General features: G+C 39.8%; 1 protein-coding gene across 1 annotated transcript in view; it reads left to right on the forward strand.

The window, feature by feature from the left end:
- Nucleotides 1–14,865, forward strand: part of RPF1 (ribosome production factor 1 homolog) — a 251,272-nt gene that overhangs the window by 126,741 nt on the left and 109,666 nt on the right. Inside the window, exon 7 of the mRNA XM_044085715.1 lies at nt 3,401–3,582. Within this exon, the coding sequence (XP_043941650.1) occupies nt 3,401–3,582 (182 nt within the window). The remainder of the gene's footprint in view (nt 1–3,400; nt 3,583–14,865) is intronic.

A 14,865-nucleotide genomic window follows, 5' to 3' on the forward strand; every position in this document is an offset into this window, starting at 1 on the left:
CAGGCTGCTCACCGTGACCTTCTCCTTGTTCAGCCTGGTGAGCGGGACGTCAGTGTGCCTGACGATAGAGTCACCTATTACAAGTGTATCAGGTGTGTTGTTTAGCCTGAAGGGCTGTGACTGTTCGGCACACTGGCTTTGTGAGATATGTGTTGCACGTGTTTTGTTTTGGGGTAGCGGTTGCTTGGGTGTCTGCTTTGGAGGTCTCTGCTGCTTAGGTAGATCTTTATTTAGAGCCTCCGAGTATGTTTTTGTGTGATTATGTGTTTGGTTTGCTGTCGTGGTAGGTCTATGTGAGACTGGAATTGTAGTGAGTGTGGTTTCCTTCTCCTCCTGACTGGTTATGCCAGTACTGAGTTGAGAGAGCTTAGCCTCCAGTTTGGCTATATGGTTGCATCTCTCACATGTGTTGGAATTTGATGGGAGGAGGAGAGGGTTGTCTGTGTACATGAGGCAGTTGTAACATTGCCTCAAGATTCCCATATTCACCAGCTGGACCGGAGAGGAGATTGACAACTGACCTTTGGACATGCTAGAATAATATTGGGAATTCCTTTATAATTGAAAACAAGGGCCAATGGGGAGCGAGGGTGTAGGGTTTTTAATTTTTAGTGCTGACTTATAATTGCTTTAATGAGCAAGTGCCAGGTAACAAGTGCAATGTGTTACAGGTAACTTAAATGCAAAAACAACAAACAGTAACTTTCTTTCAAGCGAAGCAAGGAAATAAGTACAGTAAGGAATGCAGATATCACTAGGGATCCACAGAAGCGCTGAGAAGCCGCGTTTTAGGTGGAATTAGCGTTCCAGGGAAATAACAAGCATACAAACAAAGCTAGATTCAGCAGGCCTGGATCTAGTCTATGCTACAGCAAACAAGGTGTACCAATTTCAGTAAGATACAGTTCAAATATTCAGGCACTATAAACCTCTAACCAGAAATTCCCAGCTCAGAAGGGCAGAGTCCAGCCTCTCCTCCCACAAGAGTGCAGACCACGAACCTTCTTAATGTAAAATAACTGGCCTGAAGCCCAAGTGCGTAAACCAGAGCTAATACACTTTAAGAATAACAGACACTGAGCTCTCAATCAGCAGCTCTCAATCAGCAGTTCCCAACTTAGAAGGATGAAAGCTACCTGTCCTGCCACCACAGTGCATGCCACAAACCTTCCTAATGTAGAACAACTGGTCTGAAGCCCAAGTGCTTAATCCAAAAGACTTGGAATGATAGCTACAGTTTAACCAAGTTACTACCAAGCAGTAATAAATACAACTGAATACTTTAAATAATGCCTGGATTAGTGCTCAAGTTATACAAACAAAGCTAGATTCAGCAGGCCTGGATCTAGTCTATGCTACAGCAAACAAGGTGTACCAATTTCAGTAAGAAGAAATTCAGATATGCATGCACTATAAGCCTTCAACCAGAAATTCCCAGCTCAGAAGGGCAGAGTCCAGCCTCTCCTCCCACAAGAGTGCAGACCACAAAACCCTCTTAATGTAAAATAGCTGGCCTGAAAGCCCAAGTGCTTAAACCAGAATTAATATACTTTTAGAATAACAGACACTGAGCCCTCAATCAGCAGTTCCCAACTTAGAGGGATGTAAGCTACCTGTTCTGCCACTACAGTGCAGACCACAAACCCTCTCAATGTAAAACAACTGGTCTGAAGCCCAAGTGTTTAAACTAAAAGGCTTAGAATGAGTTACACCAAGCAGTAATAAATACAATTGAGAACGTTTAAGATGACGCAAAAGCAAAATAAAGTAGGAAGAAACACAAGTACAGTAAAAGCAGAAGATTTTTTTTTTTTTTTAGAAAAGTAGCAAAAGCAGTAGTAAATACAATTCTCATGCAGTGCAAGCTGGCACACTTGAATATGTAGCAATATTAGTCCACACACAGTTTGAAAAATTTTAATTAAAAAGGACTAAAACCAAGTGCAGAAAGGGTTTATTAGGTAGAATGCGGTAAAGAGATGTCCTGGGGGAGTGTCTTAGATCAAATCTACAGTGGGGCGGGCACTGCAAAAGCCACCAAATTTAAACTACAACCAAGAATAGGGAGGGGGGGAGCAGTTTCAACACAGATGTAAGGAATGTGCAAATTATAAAAAATATATATACTGTTTTCTATAGATTTGCAGAGCAGTAAGACACAGATATCAAGCAGACAATTTAGCTCTATAATACAGAATAACACAGAAAATATACTCAGCTCTATAACTTGAAGATAGTTCTGTAAGGCTGTCTCTCAAACTAAGGTTCCAGTTTGAATACAGGTTGTTAATTAAAAGGAGACACAGCACTAGCTAAATTATATCAGCTGAAAGACAAGGCAGGAAATGAGGGGGGTGGGGGAGCAGTTTCAACACAGATGTAAGGAATGTGCAAATTATAAAAAAATATATATACTGTTTTCTATAGATTTGCAGAGCAGTAAGACACAGATATCAAGCAGACAATTTAGCTCTATAATACAGAATAACACAGAAAATATACTCGGCTCTATAACTTGAAGATAGTTCTGTAAGGCTGTCTCTCATTTCAAACCTTTTTTTGTTTTTATACACTATATATATTGAATGTGATATTTTGACTTGTATTGTACAAGATTTGTTTTATGAGAATTGTGCAGTTTTTAGTATTTCTGTTTTACATATTTGTTTCCTAATGATTTTGGTTTTGTATTGGATGCTTTGAGCTACTTGTTCCATATTTAAATAGTTGTTTTAATGTGATTTGTATGGAGTCTGAGGAAGCGTCAGTTTGGATGTGAAAGTGCTTACTTTGCATTAAACGTGTTCCACTTCAGTCGTATTTGTACCTTTCATTGTTATTTCTGGATCATCCATTGGTACATTATGTAGTTGTGTTAACAAGAAAAGACAGGTTGCTCATGTAGTCTGCCATGTTTGTATAGCTAGAATTTATCTGTTGCCCTTCTTGAGCCCCTTTGCCAAACACTTAGTCATCACTTGTAGCTTATGCTGCACTGCAACTACCCTGTAATCCCCAATACCTGGTGGCTGATGACATAGATGCAAATTGGTAGCACATTGCCTTTGAAAATTGTTTAACACAATAAATTATTATTCTGTTGTGACAGTTTAATCTGTTGTGGTCTGCAGTCCTGAAGTATTACGTTTTCGCTTTGTTGTACCTTTAATGTACTTGTATGTATGCTTTTTATGATTTACAGTGTTCTTACTCGTATTACTGTTTTCAGGAGAGGCCTGCTGTATGTTAATCAGAAGCCTTCACTGCTGAACCCAAAACAAAATGGCTGCCTAAATGAAAAATTTTAACTTTCTTTTATTTTTAAATGTGCATCTGAATAATTACTTTTTAATTTGAGAATTTTTTTCTTTCGTTTCTTCTTTTTCTTTTTTGTGTTAAGAGAAGAGGAAAAGATCCTACTGAGCATATACCCGAAGTGATACTAAACAACTTTTCTACAAGGCTGGGACATATTGTGGGGCGCATGTTTGCTGCCCTCTTCCCACATGATCCACAGTTTGTAGGACGCCAGGTTGCTACATTTCATAATCAACGGGATTACATCTTTTTTAGATACCACAGGTAAATCATTCTGATGCTGAAGTGCTCGCATGAAAGACATGTTTAAATTTTTGTTGTACGATATGTGATACCAGTGGGTTGATTGAACAGCCTTTTCCTCACAGCTGAAATAGGGAAATCTATTAGTGTAAATGTCTTGATGAGTAATCTTGAGTATACCCTCCCAGTTCTTGCCTTGACCTCCTCTGCTAACACTATACTGCGACAAATGGTAGAAAACAAAATAGGTCCGTTCCTCTCCTTAGCTGTGCAGAGAGCATTGCTTTTTGCTTTTTAAAAAAGCCATCTGTTTGACTGTCAGGGCTAGAACTGTCCTGCTGCTAGTATCACTATCATTTAAACTTGTATACCAAAATTGTATCCATTAAACTTAAAGATCTTATTTCATTACATCTGTCCGATTTGACTTGGAAGTAGCTCTCTATCGGATCTAATTCAGCAACTCTGGCTAGTGCTTCCAAGCTTATTCCAGAACTCCCAAGATGTACGTGTCCATAGTTCTTCCTCAGATCATGTTTGCCACTTTCAAGAGTGGACGTGATTACATTGACTCAAAGCAAAGTATTTTGAATATTTTATTTTTTGGACTGTCCTAGGATTCAGAAGGAATTCCACCTCTGGCAGTTAGAGCTGTGTAGGTAGACCCTGTTCACATCTTTGTTCCTGGTAAGCATAACACTGTTCAATGTTCATTATCTTCTTTGCAAATGTGAGTTTCTGTTGCAAATGTGAGTATCAGTTCCTCTAATAATTAAATCTCCTCAATTGCTAGTATATAATTTCTGAACAGATGTAAGGAATCTCCCACTTCTAATTCAGTGATATCTCATCTGTCAGTTTGTTACAAAATGATCTTCATCACCACTGATCTTATTAATCTAACTGTTTTCAGCACTTACTCATTTGCAAGCATCTAGCTGTCTTTGTTTGTGGATCAGCCTGAGCCATGTTGTCAACTTCAGTCCCCCCCCCCTTTTTTTTAATTACAATAATGTTCTTTAATCCTTCCAAATTTAAGATAGCTTGCTTCCTTTTTGGCTTCCCTTTCCCTTTTTTCTACCTTCTTTGTTGGGGAAAAAGTGTCATTTTCTGAAGGCTGAATGTTTTTGGATTGAAAAATGTTGTTATTCCTTGTGATCTCATAACAAAATAGTGTCCCTTTTTTATGTATTGTCCTTGCATTATGGACATTATTGGTAGTTATTTGTTGTGCACTTCTCCCTTTCTTTCATTTTCTTCTATATGCTGAGTCCTCATATTGCAGAATGTTTGTATCTTGAATTTCAAATTTGTTATTGGCAAGATTATGTTTAATAAGGTTTGAGTGATCTTCACTGGCAGAGGACACTCCCATTCTTAAATGTGTTTGCACTTTGCCTAATATTATTTATGTTGTCAGTATAGTCAATATATGTAACAATAGTTGTGCAACACAAGTTCAGTCAACTTCAGTCAACTTCAGTAAATCTGGATTTATTATTAGTAATTGCAAGTCATCCAACTTTTGACCTGAAACAGCATTTAGCATACTGGGCAACACAAGTGTGTTTCAGTGGATCATTAATTAAATGCCGACTTAAAGAATACATTTTCAGCTGCAAACAAAGAATTTTAAAATTAAAAAAGATGGAATCGGTGATAGCAGGTTTCAAAAAAATTAAAATTATTAGCAATTTAAGTCAAATTATGTGAGGGAATCACAGAAACAATATGGAAACTAGTGTCAAGTACACTGAGCTAACCACTACAAGGGAAAATAATTAAGTAGTCACTCTGACCTACCATACCATTAGTGTCAAACTAAAATGCCAGACCTTCTTTATTTCACGTGCAGAATAGGTTATGTCCACTATTGTTCACAGTCAAACATTGTTATAACTGTAAAAATTAAAGACAAAAATAAAATAAAAATCAAAAATCTTTTCATACCAAGCAGTTGCACAATAAATCAAAACCAACACTGGATGATTTCATATAGACTCTGGGTGTCCTGTGTACAGTCTGTGTGAATTTATAACTTGATTAGTACCCTTGGAATGGCAGAACAAGGATATTTTGGGACATTTACTTGTTGCCCCTGTCCTTCAGGGGCGTGGTTGATAAACCGAGGGTGAATTTGTGATTACCCATCCATTTATTCAAATTACATTTGAATAACATAGGGGAAGTTCATTGCTTTATGTGAAGTGAAAGACTGTTCCATAGATACAGTGTTCTCTGTGCTGCATACCTGCCCCATCAACATGGTCTGTTAATGTTGCAAAACAGATTGAGATCCCTTGAAAGGTGTTCTCACTACCATTGGGCTTGTGAATGTGTAATAAGTCTGATAGGATAGGGTCTGTTTTAAATCTCTACGCCAGGTAGAGGTCACTTTTTAATAACCTGTGTGATACTGAGAAGAGGGATGAGGCTTTGAAGTTGTCTACATTATGTTGAGTCCTTGTCTTTTTTAAGTGAGAAAGCATTTTGATCATTCCAGTTGTTACAAATGTTTGTATATATACATACTGAAAGGAACATTGTATTCAGTGATCAAGTAATGGGAGACGAGTACAGTAGAATGATTGCATCCCTGGGTCTGTATGCCAAACCTTTAGAATATAAGTTGTGGAATTAAACATGGACTTCCTTACAGTAGTGGATGCATGATGGTCAATGAATAGTCCATTGCTGACATAAATTCCTAGATCCTTGACTGTGAGATCTACTTTCAGGGATGTGTTGTCATTGTGACAATTACAAGGGAAGTCATGCTTACTGAAACATGTGTTAATACATTTCATGACATTTAGTTTTGCATTATAAACTATGCTGACACAACTGTAGCTGGAAACATTGTACATCACTTATAATATATTCACTTATTGTCAGACAGCCATTAGTTAGCTCATTTAAATCCTACCTTTTTTAAACCTCATTCCTCCTCTGCATGTATTGATCCCACAATTCCCTTTTTTTCCTATGTAATTTGCTCCTGTCCTTTTCTGAAGATCCCAGTTCCAGTTGTTTTATCTCTCTTACTATCTTCACTACTTCTAGTAAAGTTGGTTTATACTTTGATTTCCATTTTCTAGTAATTGCATTTTTTTAGCAGCCATCATAATTAGACTCCGCAAGGCCTTACTATGTCTAGGCAATTCCAATTCTCTGTCATAGCTCAAAAAATTATTTCTTTAGGGTGAGCAAATTAGTGAAACCATCTCAGACAGAGCAGTCATCAGGGAATCTTTATTAAAGTCTGACAACTCATTACACTCCCAGAAGATATGTTCCCAGTTACCTGTTTCTTCCCCATCACACCTCCAACATTTGATGTCTACCTGAAGAAAAATTTTTTGGAGTCTACTTTGGGTATAAAAATACCTATGTAAACACTTCCAAAGATCCTAAATCATCTAGACTTTGTTGCATATTTGGGAGACATAAATATATCCCCCATTTTTTCTGACTTGATTATCCAATCTCTCTTTCAATGCTTTCTAACCTCTTCTGATAAAATCTTGCATGATAATTGTAAGAATCTATCTGCTGTACTAATTATTCCTTTCTTAAAGGCAACTTTTGTTCTAGATTCTACTGAAAATTCTACCACTGCTGGTCTTTTGTTTAGGACCCCCCCCCCCATTTCCTTCTCTTTGTCTATATTCTGATAGCAATCCTTGATACAGGAGGCAGTCTCTAACCTGCAGTCCAAATAAGTTATTGGCATCTTACAGTTTTGTTACCTTCCCCTGTCTAGTTATTTGCTCCCAATACCTTAGAAATAACGAACACCAAAACCAAGTAAAAAATATATATGAAGAGGATCACCAAAGGAACACTGCAGCACTAAATCCAGAAAATTTATTGTAAAAAGTTAAGCACTTTCATCAAAATCACAAGACTTCATTAGAACAAGAGAATACAAAAAATGCCAAATTTAAATACCCTAACCCTTGCAGCCATTGGTTGACAAAACAAACATAATTTCCTGCAAAATAATTAAGCAGTTTAAAAAGACAGTAACACATAATCACAGTAACTGCCAATTACAACACACCAATTGCCACCAACCATCCACATAGACATTGAAGTATGATTTAAAACACAGATCTTAAATAAAATCACATAAAAAAGCTGATTTTAGTTTTAATACAGAACTAATGGATAACTTGTCATTGAGCCCAGGTGGTTGACATGCATTTAATTTGATCTGCCACTTGAGCTCTAAATATTCAAGGAAGTCATCATCGGGCCCCCCCCCCCTTGTGGACCCAGGTCTACTTGTTCCAAGTACAAAAAATGTAAAATAATGCGTCAGGTGTTCCTTTATATGCTTAACTAAAGCATTGGTTTCTTTATTTTTTAGTATATCATAGTTGTGTTGATATATTCTTTGTCTGAGGGCTCTAATTGTCTTCCCCACATAGTACCCCTCACATACCATACAGGTTGCAATATGTACCACTCCCTTGGTGTAACAGTAACATTTCCTATTAGTAGTAATTTTACCATAGTTCCTAACTCTAATGGAATCAGTGTCCAATATATAGGGGCATTGTCCACACCTCCCACATTTAAAAGTTCCACCTAGGCCTGCCTTTAACTTTTTCCTCTCCACCAGGCCTTTCAAGGAGGTGCCCTTTTTGTAAACCACAAGAGGTTTTTCCCCCAACCTTTTGTCCATCTTCCAATCCAAACAAAAAATGGTCCAAAAATCATAAATGATGCTTCTAATGTTAAAAAAATCCTTAGTGAAGGGCAGGACACATGCCCTAGTAAAACTGTCTGTTTTGACCAAACCATAGGTTCTATTCAAACCTTCAGGTTTCTCCAGGAGTGTAGAATAAATACCCCCAGCTCTTTTTGATTTAACTTCCTTCAGCTATGTCATTGACAAAGTTAAAGGGGTAACCTCTTTTCTGCAACATTCCCATTAGGACATCACATTATTTAACAAAGTCATCCTGGTCAGACACCATTCTGGCCAATCTCGCGTATTGACCCTTGACAAGGAAGCAGGAATGGAAAAAGCGGGTGTTCCTTGCTGAGTGATGTTGTCATGATGTCACAAAACGGGCATAATATGGGTGGGAGAGGGGGTGGGATGGGTGGGGTTACTGGTGACCGGGGTGTGTGGCTTTACTCCGGTTTTAGCCTCGATGAAAGGTGGCAGCCCAGTATGTTGTCTGGTCCCATAGAAGTAGTTTTCTTGGCCTTGGATATCACATTGAGTACTTGTTCCTGGGAGATTTGAGGGTGATTTTAGCTGCAGGAATCCCATTTTGCAAATGCAAGGCTAAGTTTGTTTTTTTTTCTTCTTTATACCTGGTGGATGGGCAGACCCATGTCAAAGGGAACTATCCCAATAAGTAGTTAATTGAATTACATTCTGCCTGGACAGTCATGGTAAAAGACTAGAGGAACAGGTAAGTGTGTGTTCCACCAGTGCAGACAATTAATACAGTGTTGTTCAAAAAAATCTTTCAGTTTAGTCTGTGTTTGGCAGTAACTAGGACCACACCCACTTGTTTTCCAGACATTAACCATTTAGACATACAATTTGGGAACAAGACATGTTTTGCCATTGTTACTGTTCAAGGTATGTTGTACCTGTATTCTTCCTGTGTATAAGGAATTATATTGTGATGATAATCCTTATGATGAGCATAGTATAGTTGTGCGGGCACACTAACCACAACAATAAGATGTTTGAATAATAGGATCACTGTTGCAGCACTCATTTCCCTCTCCTCGTGTCATTTTGCTTGTTCAGGTTATCTCAAACTGATTGGCACGTTTGATAGGGGTACTTTATTCATCCTTCATGGTCGTCTTTTTTGAGCACCTGAGCATAACTTGATTTAGGCCTATTGGGGGCAGGTGTTGGGTCTTAGTGTCCTACCAGGACTTAAAAACACACTTGTCAGTGACTTCTTCCTCCAAAGAATTAAAACAAAGTGGTTTGGGCTGCTTTCCCTTCTCTACTGTGTGTGTTTTACTGATATTCTCAGAGTGAGGAGACCATTTCTGCTGTAGGGATTTCTAACAGCTCTGAAAGCTAGGCCATAAGGACAGATGTTCACCTGCGATGAGCAGTTATACTGCAACAGTAGGCTTATTATTTAACCGTCTAGTATTGTGATGAGTATGTTCACACAGTGTGTCTTTCATGACATGTAATTACAAGAGGATTGTCTTGGAGTCAGTACCATGAGCCAACTCTACTGCTGGTAATATTTACCACATGTAAGTGATACTGAATCATAACATTACATCAGTTTATATCCATAATGAAACTCAACATTGATGGCCATTGAATTCTGGTGCCTATATATCCTTGTTGTACTAGCACACTTGTGTGCATGTGAAGACATTGTGTGTAATGAAGGCACCCAAAAGCTGTAGTACACTATCTGAACGTTTGATATCCTTGGCAGGATATTTCCCATGTAGCTAAATGCTACTGCAACCGTGATCTATTCTGACATCTACTTTTATGGTAAGTTAACTTACACAACTGTACTTTATTTGAACCCCCAAGCCACTCATTTGCACATAAAGTTATCCAAGGAGTCTCTTGTTTCTAAGTAGTCATTACCAATCACAGTTACTTTTGTATATAATCTGTCTTTTCAAATGTTTGACCACAGTGGAAATGAGGATGAAATGGCCATCAATGTTGAGTTTCATTATGGATATAAACTGATGTAATGTTATGATTCAGTATCACTTAGATGTGGTAAATATTACCAGCAGTAGAGTTGGCTCATGGTACTGGCTGCTAGGCTGCAACCCCCCCCCTCCCCCTTAAAAACAACAAAACAGTAATAAAGATTGAGAAATCTTACAATTATTTTTCATGTAACAGTGGTGGTTGACTTTCTAACAACTCCAACCATCTGCCCATGTGTGGATGCATAGAGTTCTGAAAAGATCTGAGAATAAAAAACCGAAGAAGAAGAAAGAAAATGTCTTTACTTTTTCCATGATTCTTGAGCTAAGAGGTTGAGAGAGATGCATGGGTTCATACTAGGTTAATGACCACTAGGGCCCTCGTAAGCCTAGCTGTACAACTCAAATGTAGTGTAAGTTTTATATAGGAAGTGATTTACTGACTGCCTCTGTCCATCACAAACATAGGAGCTAGACCAGTGGTGAATTACCTATCCATTGGCCCACATTTCTGCTTCAGATGGATTGGAAGTCTGTTCCAGAAAATGGGAATTCTCTGAGAAACATCTCTCTCTCTCTCTCTGTCTCCAACATGTTCTAATCATGTCGCAAACAAAATGTAGGTCTTTCAATCTAGTAGTTCTGATGCTGTTTATTTTGCAGATGTGCCAAAGATTCATCAAAACAGGGTCCAGGGATGCCTGTATGCCAGGCAAAGATCACCTCTCAGAAGTCTTTAGGATAGAGTAAAGATACAGAGCTTTGAGGCAATCAGCATAGGACATTGTGCATACTCCTTTTTATAAGGAACCTTTGAGGACATTCCAGTTGCTGCACATGTCTGGTCAGGTGCATACTGAAGGTGCCATTATACTCTATAATGGGTCTGATGAGGACCAAGTATAGTAGTATAATGACCTCTCTGGACCTAGATTCCGTGCCCTTGCATATAAGTTGAGCAACATAGAAGGATTTTCTTGCTTCCTTGGACACATGTTGGTCAAAGGCTGTTACTGTCTACATGAGTTCACAGATCCCTGACTAATGAATCAAATTTTGGGGGTGTTTTATTGATGACTGACCCAGGGTTGCTGACTTCCCAAAAGGTGGTATAATGTATTTCATGGTATTGAGTTCTAAGCCATGACTTTGGCATAGAGTTTATTTGTGTTAGACTTTCCTAAGGGGGGGTTCTTGTCTTGGGGCGACAGTGACTGCTCCCAGTTTGCAATCATCTGTGACCTTGGTTAGCCAGGGGCCTTTGACATTGGCTTTGACATCTGAGAAGTAGATGCCACAGAGGAGTGGGCCTAGTACAGATCCCTGGGGGACTCCACTGCCTTCTCTGTGGAGGTGGCCTCACTTTTTCTAACCTCCTGGGTCCTATCAGTGAGCCAATTAGCTATCCAGCGAGTTGTAAGGGAGTTTATAGCTAGATATGATGTCAGTTTCATCATATTCAACACACTGGTTGTCGGATCTAATAGATCCGACCTCTGCACCAATTCTGAGCTTTATGGATCTAGGGCTGTGACTCATTCCCTACCCATAATTCTCTCCACTCCACCTTAGCACCTCTGGTCTCAGTTGCCACCTGAAGCATCATGTTCCAAGAGGGTTCTTCATAATAGTGTATTCTTTGCTGCTTTAGATTGAATTCTTCTACAGTCTCCTCTCCTACCGAGTGACATGTCTCTTGCTGTTTTCTTGGATATAGTATTAAAAAAAAATTACACAGTTTATAGTTAGTAAGGGTTGTTATCCTTTGTAGTAGGCATTTTCTTCTTTTAGCAATAGTCATTAGAGTAGCTATTTTTTCTATACATACAGGTAGCTTGTTTAATATCTTGATATGCTTTAGCTTATAATATTTTGATTTGTTTTTGTAGTGTTGACTGTATTCTCAGTTGCGTTTCTAGAATGTCTGACATCCAGGGCTTTAAAAGTGTGCTGAATGCAGGCACAGAGTCCCCCCCCAGGATCCGCATTCTGTGTGTGTATATTGCTTGGGTGCTTCCTATCTTGACACAATCTGTGAAATCTGTGCCTGTCTTGGCACTAGAGCTCTCCAAGCATGCAGGGGAAAACTAATTGTTGAGGGCGTCCTTCCTCTACAAATAGGGTCGTCCCTTCTAGTTGCCTCCTCTTCATCCACTGCTGCTGCCTCCCAAGCCAAAACCAAGGACAAAGACAAGCAATAAGAGTCAAATCAGAAGGAGAGACTAGAAAATGAGAAGAGGGAAAAGGAAAAGTTAGAAAAGTCTAGGAAGCAGTCTCCGGATCCCACTGCTTTGATTGGTCTGGATCCCAGAACTGATAGGAGGTTGGATCTGCCCTTTCCTTAAACCCAACCTTCTCTCCTCAATTCCAATCCTCCCTAGAACTGGCAAGTCCAAGATTACACTGTCCAATATTACAGGACAAAAGATATTCAAGACCACCCTCAGTGGCTTCTTCTGTTTGGTCATCCAGAAGTCTCATCAAGCAAGATGTCAATAGAATGATGAGAAAGTTAATCCAGGAACATAAGTACTGGTCCAATAACCCCTCCTGTTCTCTGTCTTGTATCAGTCCATCCTTTGGACCCAGCTGTCCTGTATCCAACATGCCACAGTGCACTTTTGTTGTAGCTCACACTTTGCACTACTTCTACTCTGACTATATCCCTATCTCTTTTGACTCCTATGCATTTGGTTCATGCAGAGTGTTGGAGCCAAAGCATCAGTACCAGGATGCAAGGGGATGGGTCGACTCCGAAGTTGTCATTGACATCTCTTGCTCTCAGGGCTTCAGCCCTTAACAACTCGAATCCATGATCATCCTCAGGGCCAAGACCTTCCAGTACTGAGAAGTCTCCTTCTTTGGACAGAAAACTATCTTATTTGGGGCTGATTGCAACTCTGGCCTTCAAGCTTTTGAGAGGGCTTTGGCTGTGCCAAAGGTAAAGGCATTACCACTCAGCTCAGCTCCACCCAGACCTTGAGATTCTGCTTCTTTCCTTCATTCTATCCAACAGGAACTGTTGGTACCGCTTTCTTCTGAGCCTGATCACTGTGCGAGTTCCCAGTCTGATTCCAGTCCATCTGGTCATCCACCAGTACAGGTTCACAAAAAACAGATGTGCAAACAGAAGCACATAGACTCATCCCCAGAGTCTTTCATTGAAGACATGGATTTGGATGAAGGTTCCACTAGATCCCTCAGAAGTTGCCACCTGTGGTGGAATCTAATTTGATGAAACGGATGAAACCATGTTCTTGGAGACCTTTGGTTCTGGCTCAGCTTCATCCTCATCCTGGGTAGTACTGCCCATTGATCTCCTTATTGACCTCATTTCTCACCAGGCATGGAAGGACCCTGATGAGGTGGAAACAATACCAAAGAAGCCAAATAAGATTTTGATAGCACCTAAGAACAGGAAGCATTGGAGCAGAGATCCACAAGAAAATCATGTGATAGCAACGGTGGGCATCAAGAAGGAATCCTCACAAGAAAGTACCTCTGTCTACCCCCCCGGTAGTCTAGGATGCTGGATGGGTTTGGGAAACAGACTTGTATTTCAGCAACCTTTGCCGTCCAAGCGCTGAACTGTTTGGCTCATGTAACACAATTCCAGAGAATCTTGACTAAAAAGTACTCCAATTCTCTCTCCAGTAACCTGCCTGCTGATGTTTAGAAGACCATTGACTCCCAGCTTACTACCCTTCAGTCTATATTGAACATTACCATGTTACTGCTATCTAATGTAGCTGATGGTACAGTTAGGGCAGCCGGCACAGCATAACAGTGCATCATCATGCCTGGATGCATTTGTGTAACTTCACAGAAGGCTTTAAGATGTCCTTCATTAATGCCCTGTTTGACGGTTCCACATTTTCTTGGCCAAAGGTAAAGGACACAATAATAACCAGAAGTCAACTGGATGGTAACTCTCTCTGCAGTAGGAATCCATTTCTCCACTTCACAAGGGCTTTGTATAGGAATCCGAGGGGTGGCAAGAAGATGTGATTCTGCAAATCACAAGGTTATCAGGACACTCCTGAGGACAGACCTCATGGTAGAGGAGGAGGAAACTCTAAAGAATGTCATTCAACAGGCAGGGGCGGACTGCACAATCAGGGCTTTCACAGTCCCTTCACTGAAAAGCCCTACCTTCACTCTGAAAGGTTGCTTGGCTGCTGCACTCTGGAGGCAGTCGAGGAGCACTTACCATGCACCAAATATAGTAAAACTTAACAGATTCCTGTATGCTAAACAATTTCCAGAGGCTACTCGATTCCCTTTTCATCCCCCTCCCCCAGTAAAAATGAAAATTCCTGAGTGTCCCACTCTGGGAACCTGCAACAGCAGAAATTTCCAAGCTGCTAGGAAAGAGTCTTCCCAGCCTATCACAAAAAAAAAAAAAAGCTGGAGTACAGTCTGTTCAAGGTTATTTTTAGTACCCAAGAAGGCAGGAGACCTCAGACTCATTCTAGATCTGAGTCATTTAAATCCGTTTGTAAATCAGACAGGACTCCAGATGGTCATGGTCATGATTCAGTCCATTTGCCTATTCCGAGGAAGAAAAGATTAGATGTGCTCCATAGATCACCAGGACACACGCTGCCATATAAAGATAGAGAAGCA

Source organism: Protopterus annectens, chromosome 10.part0 (genome assembly GCF_019279795.1).
Source record: "Protopterus annectens isolate FY-2018-M chromosome 10.part0, PAN1.0, whole genome shotgun sequence".
Taxonomy (NCBI): domain Eukaryota; kingdom Metazoa; phylum Chordata; order Ceratodontiformes; family Protopteridae; genus Protopterus; species Protopterus annectens.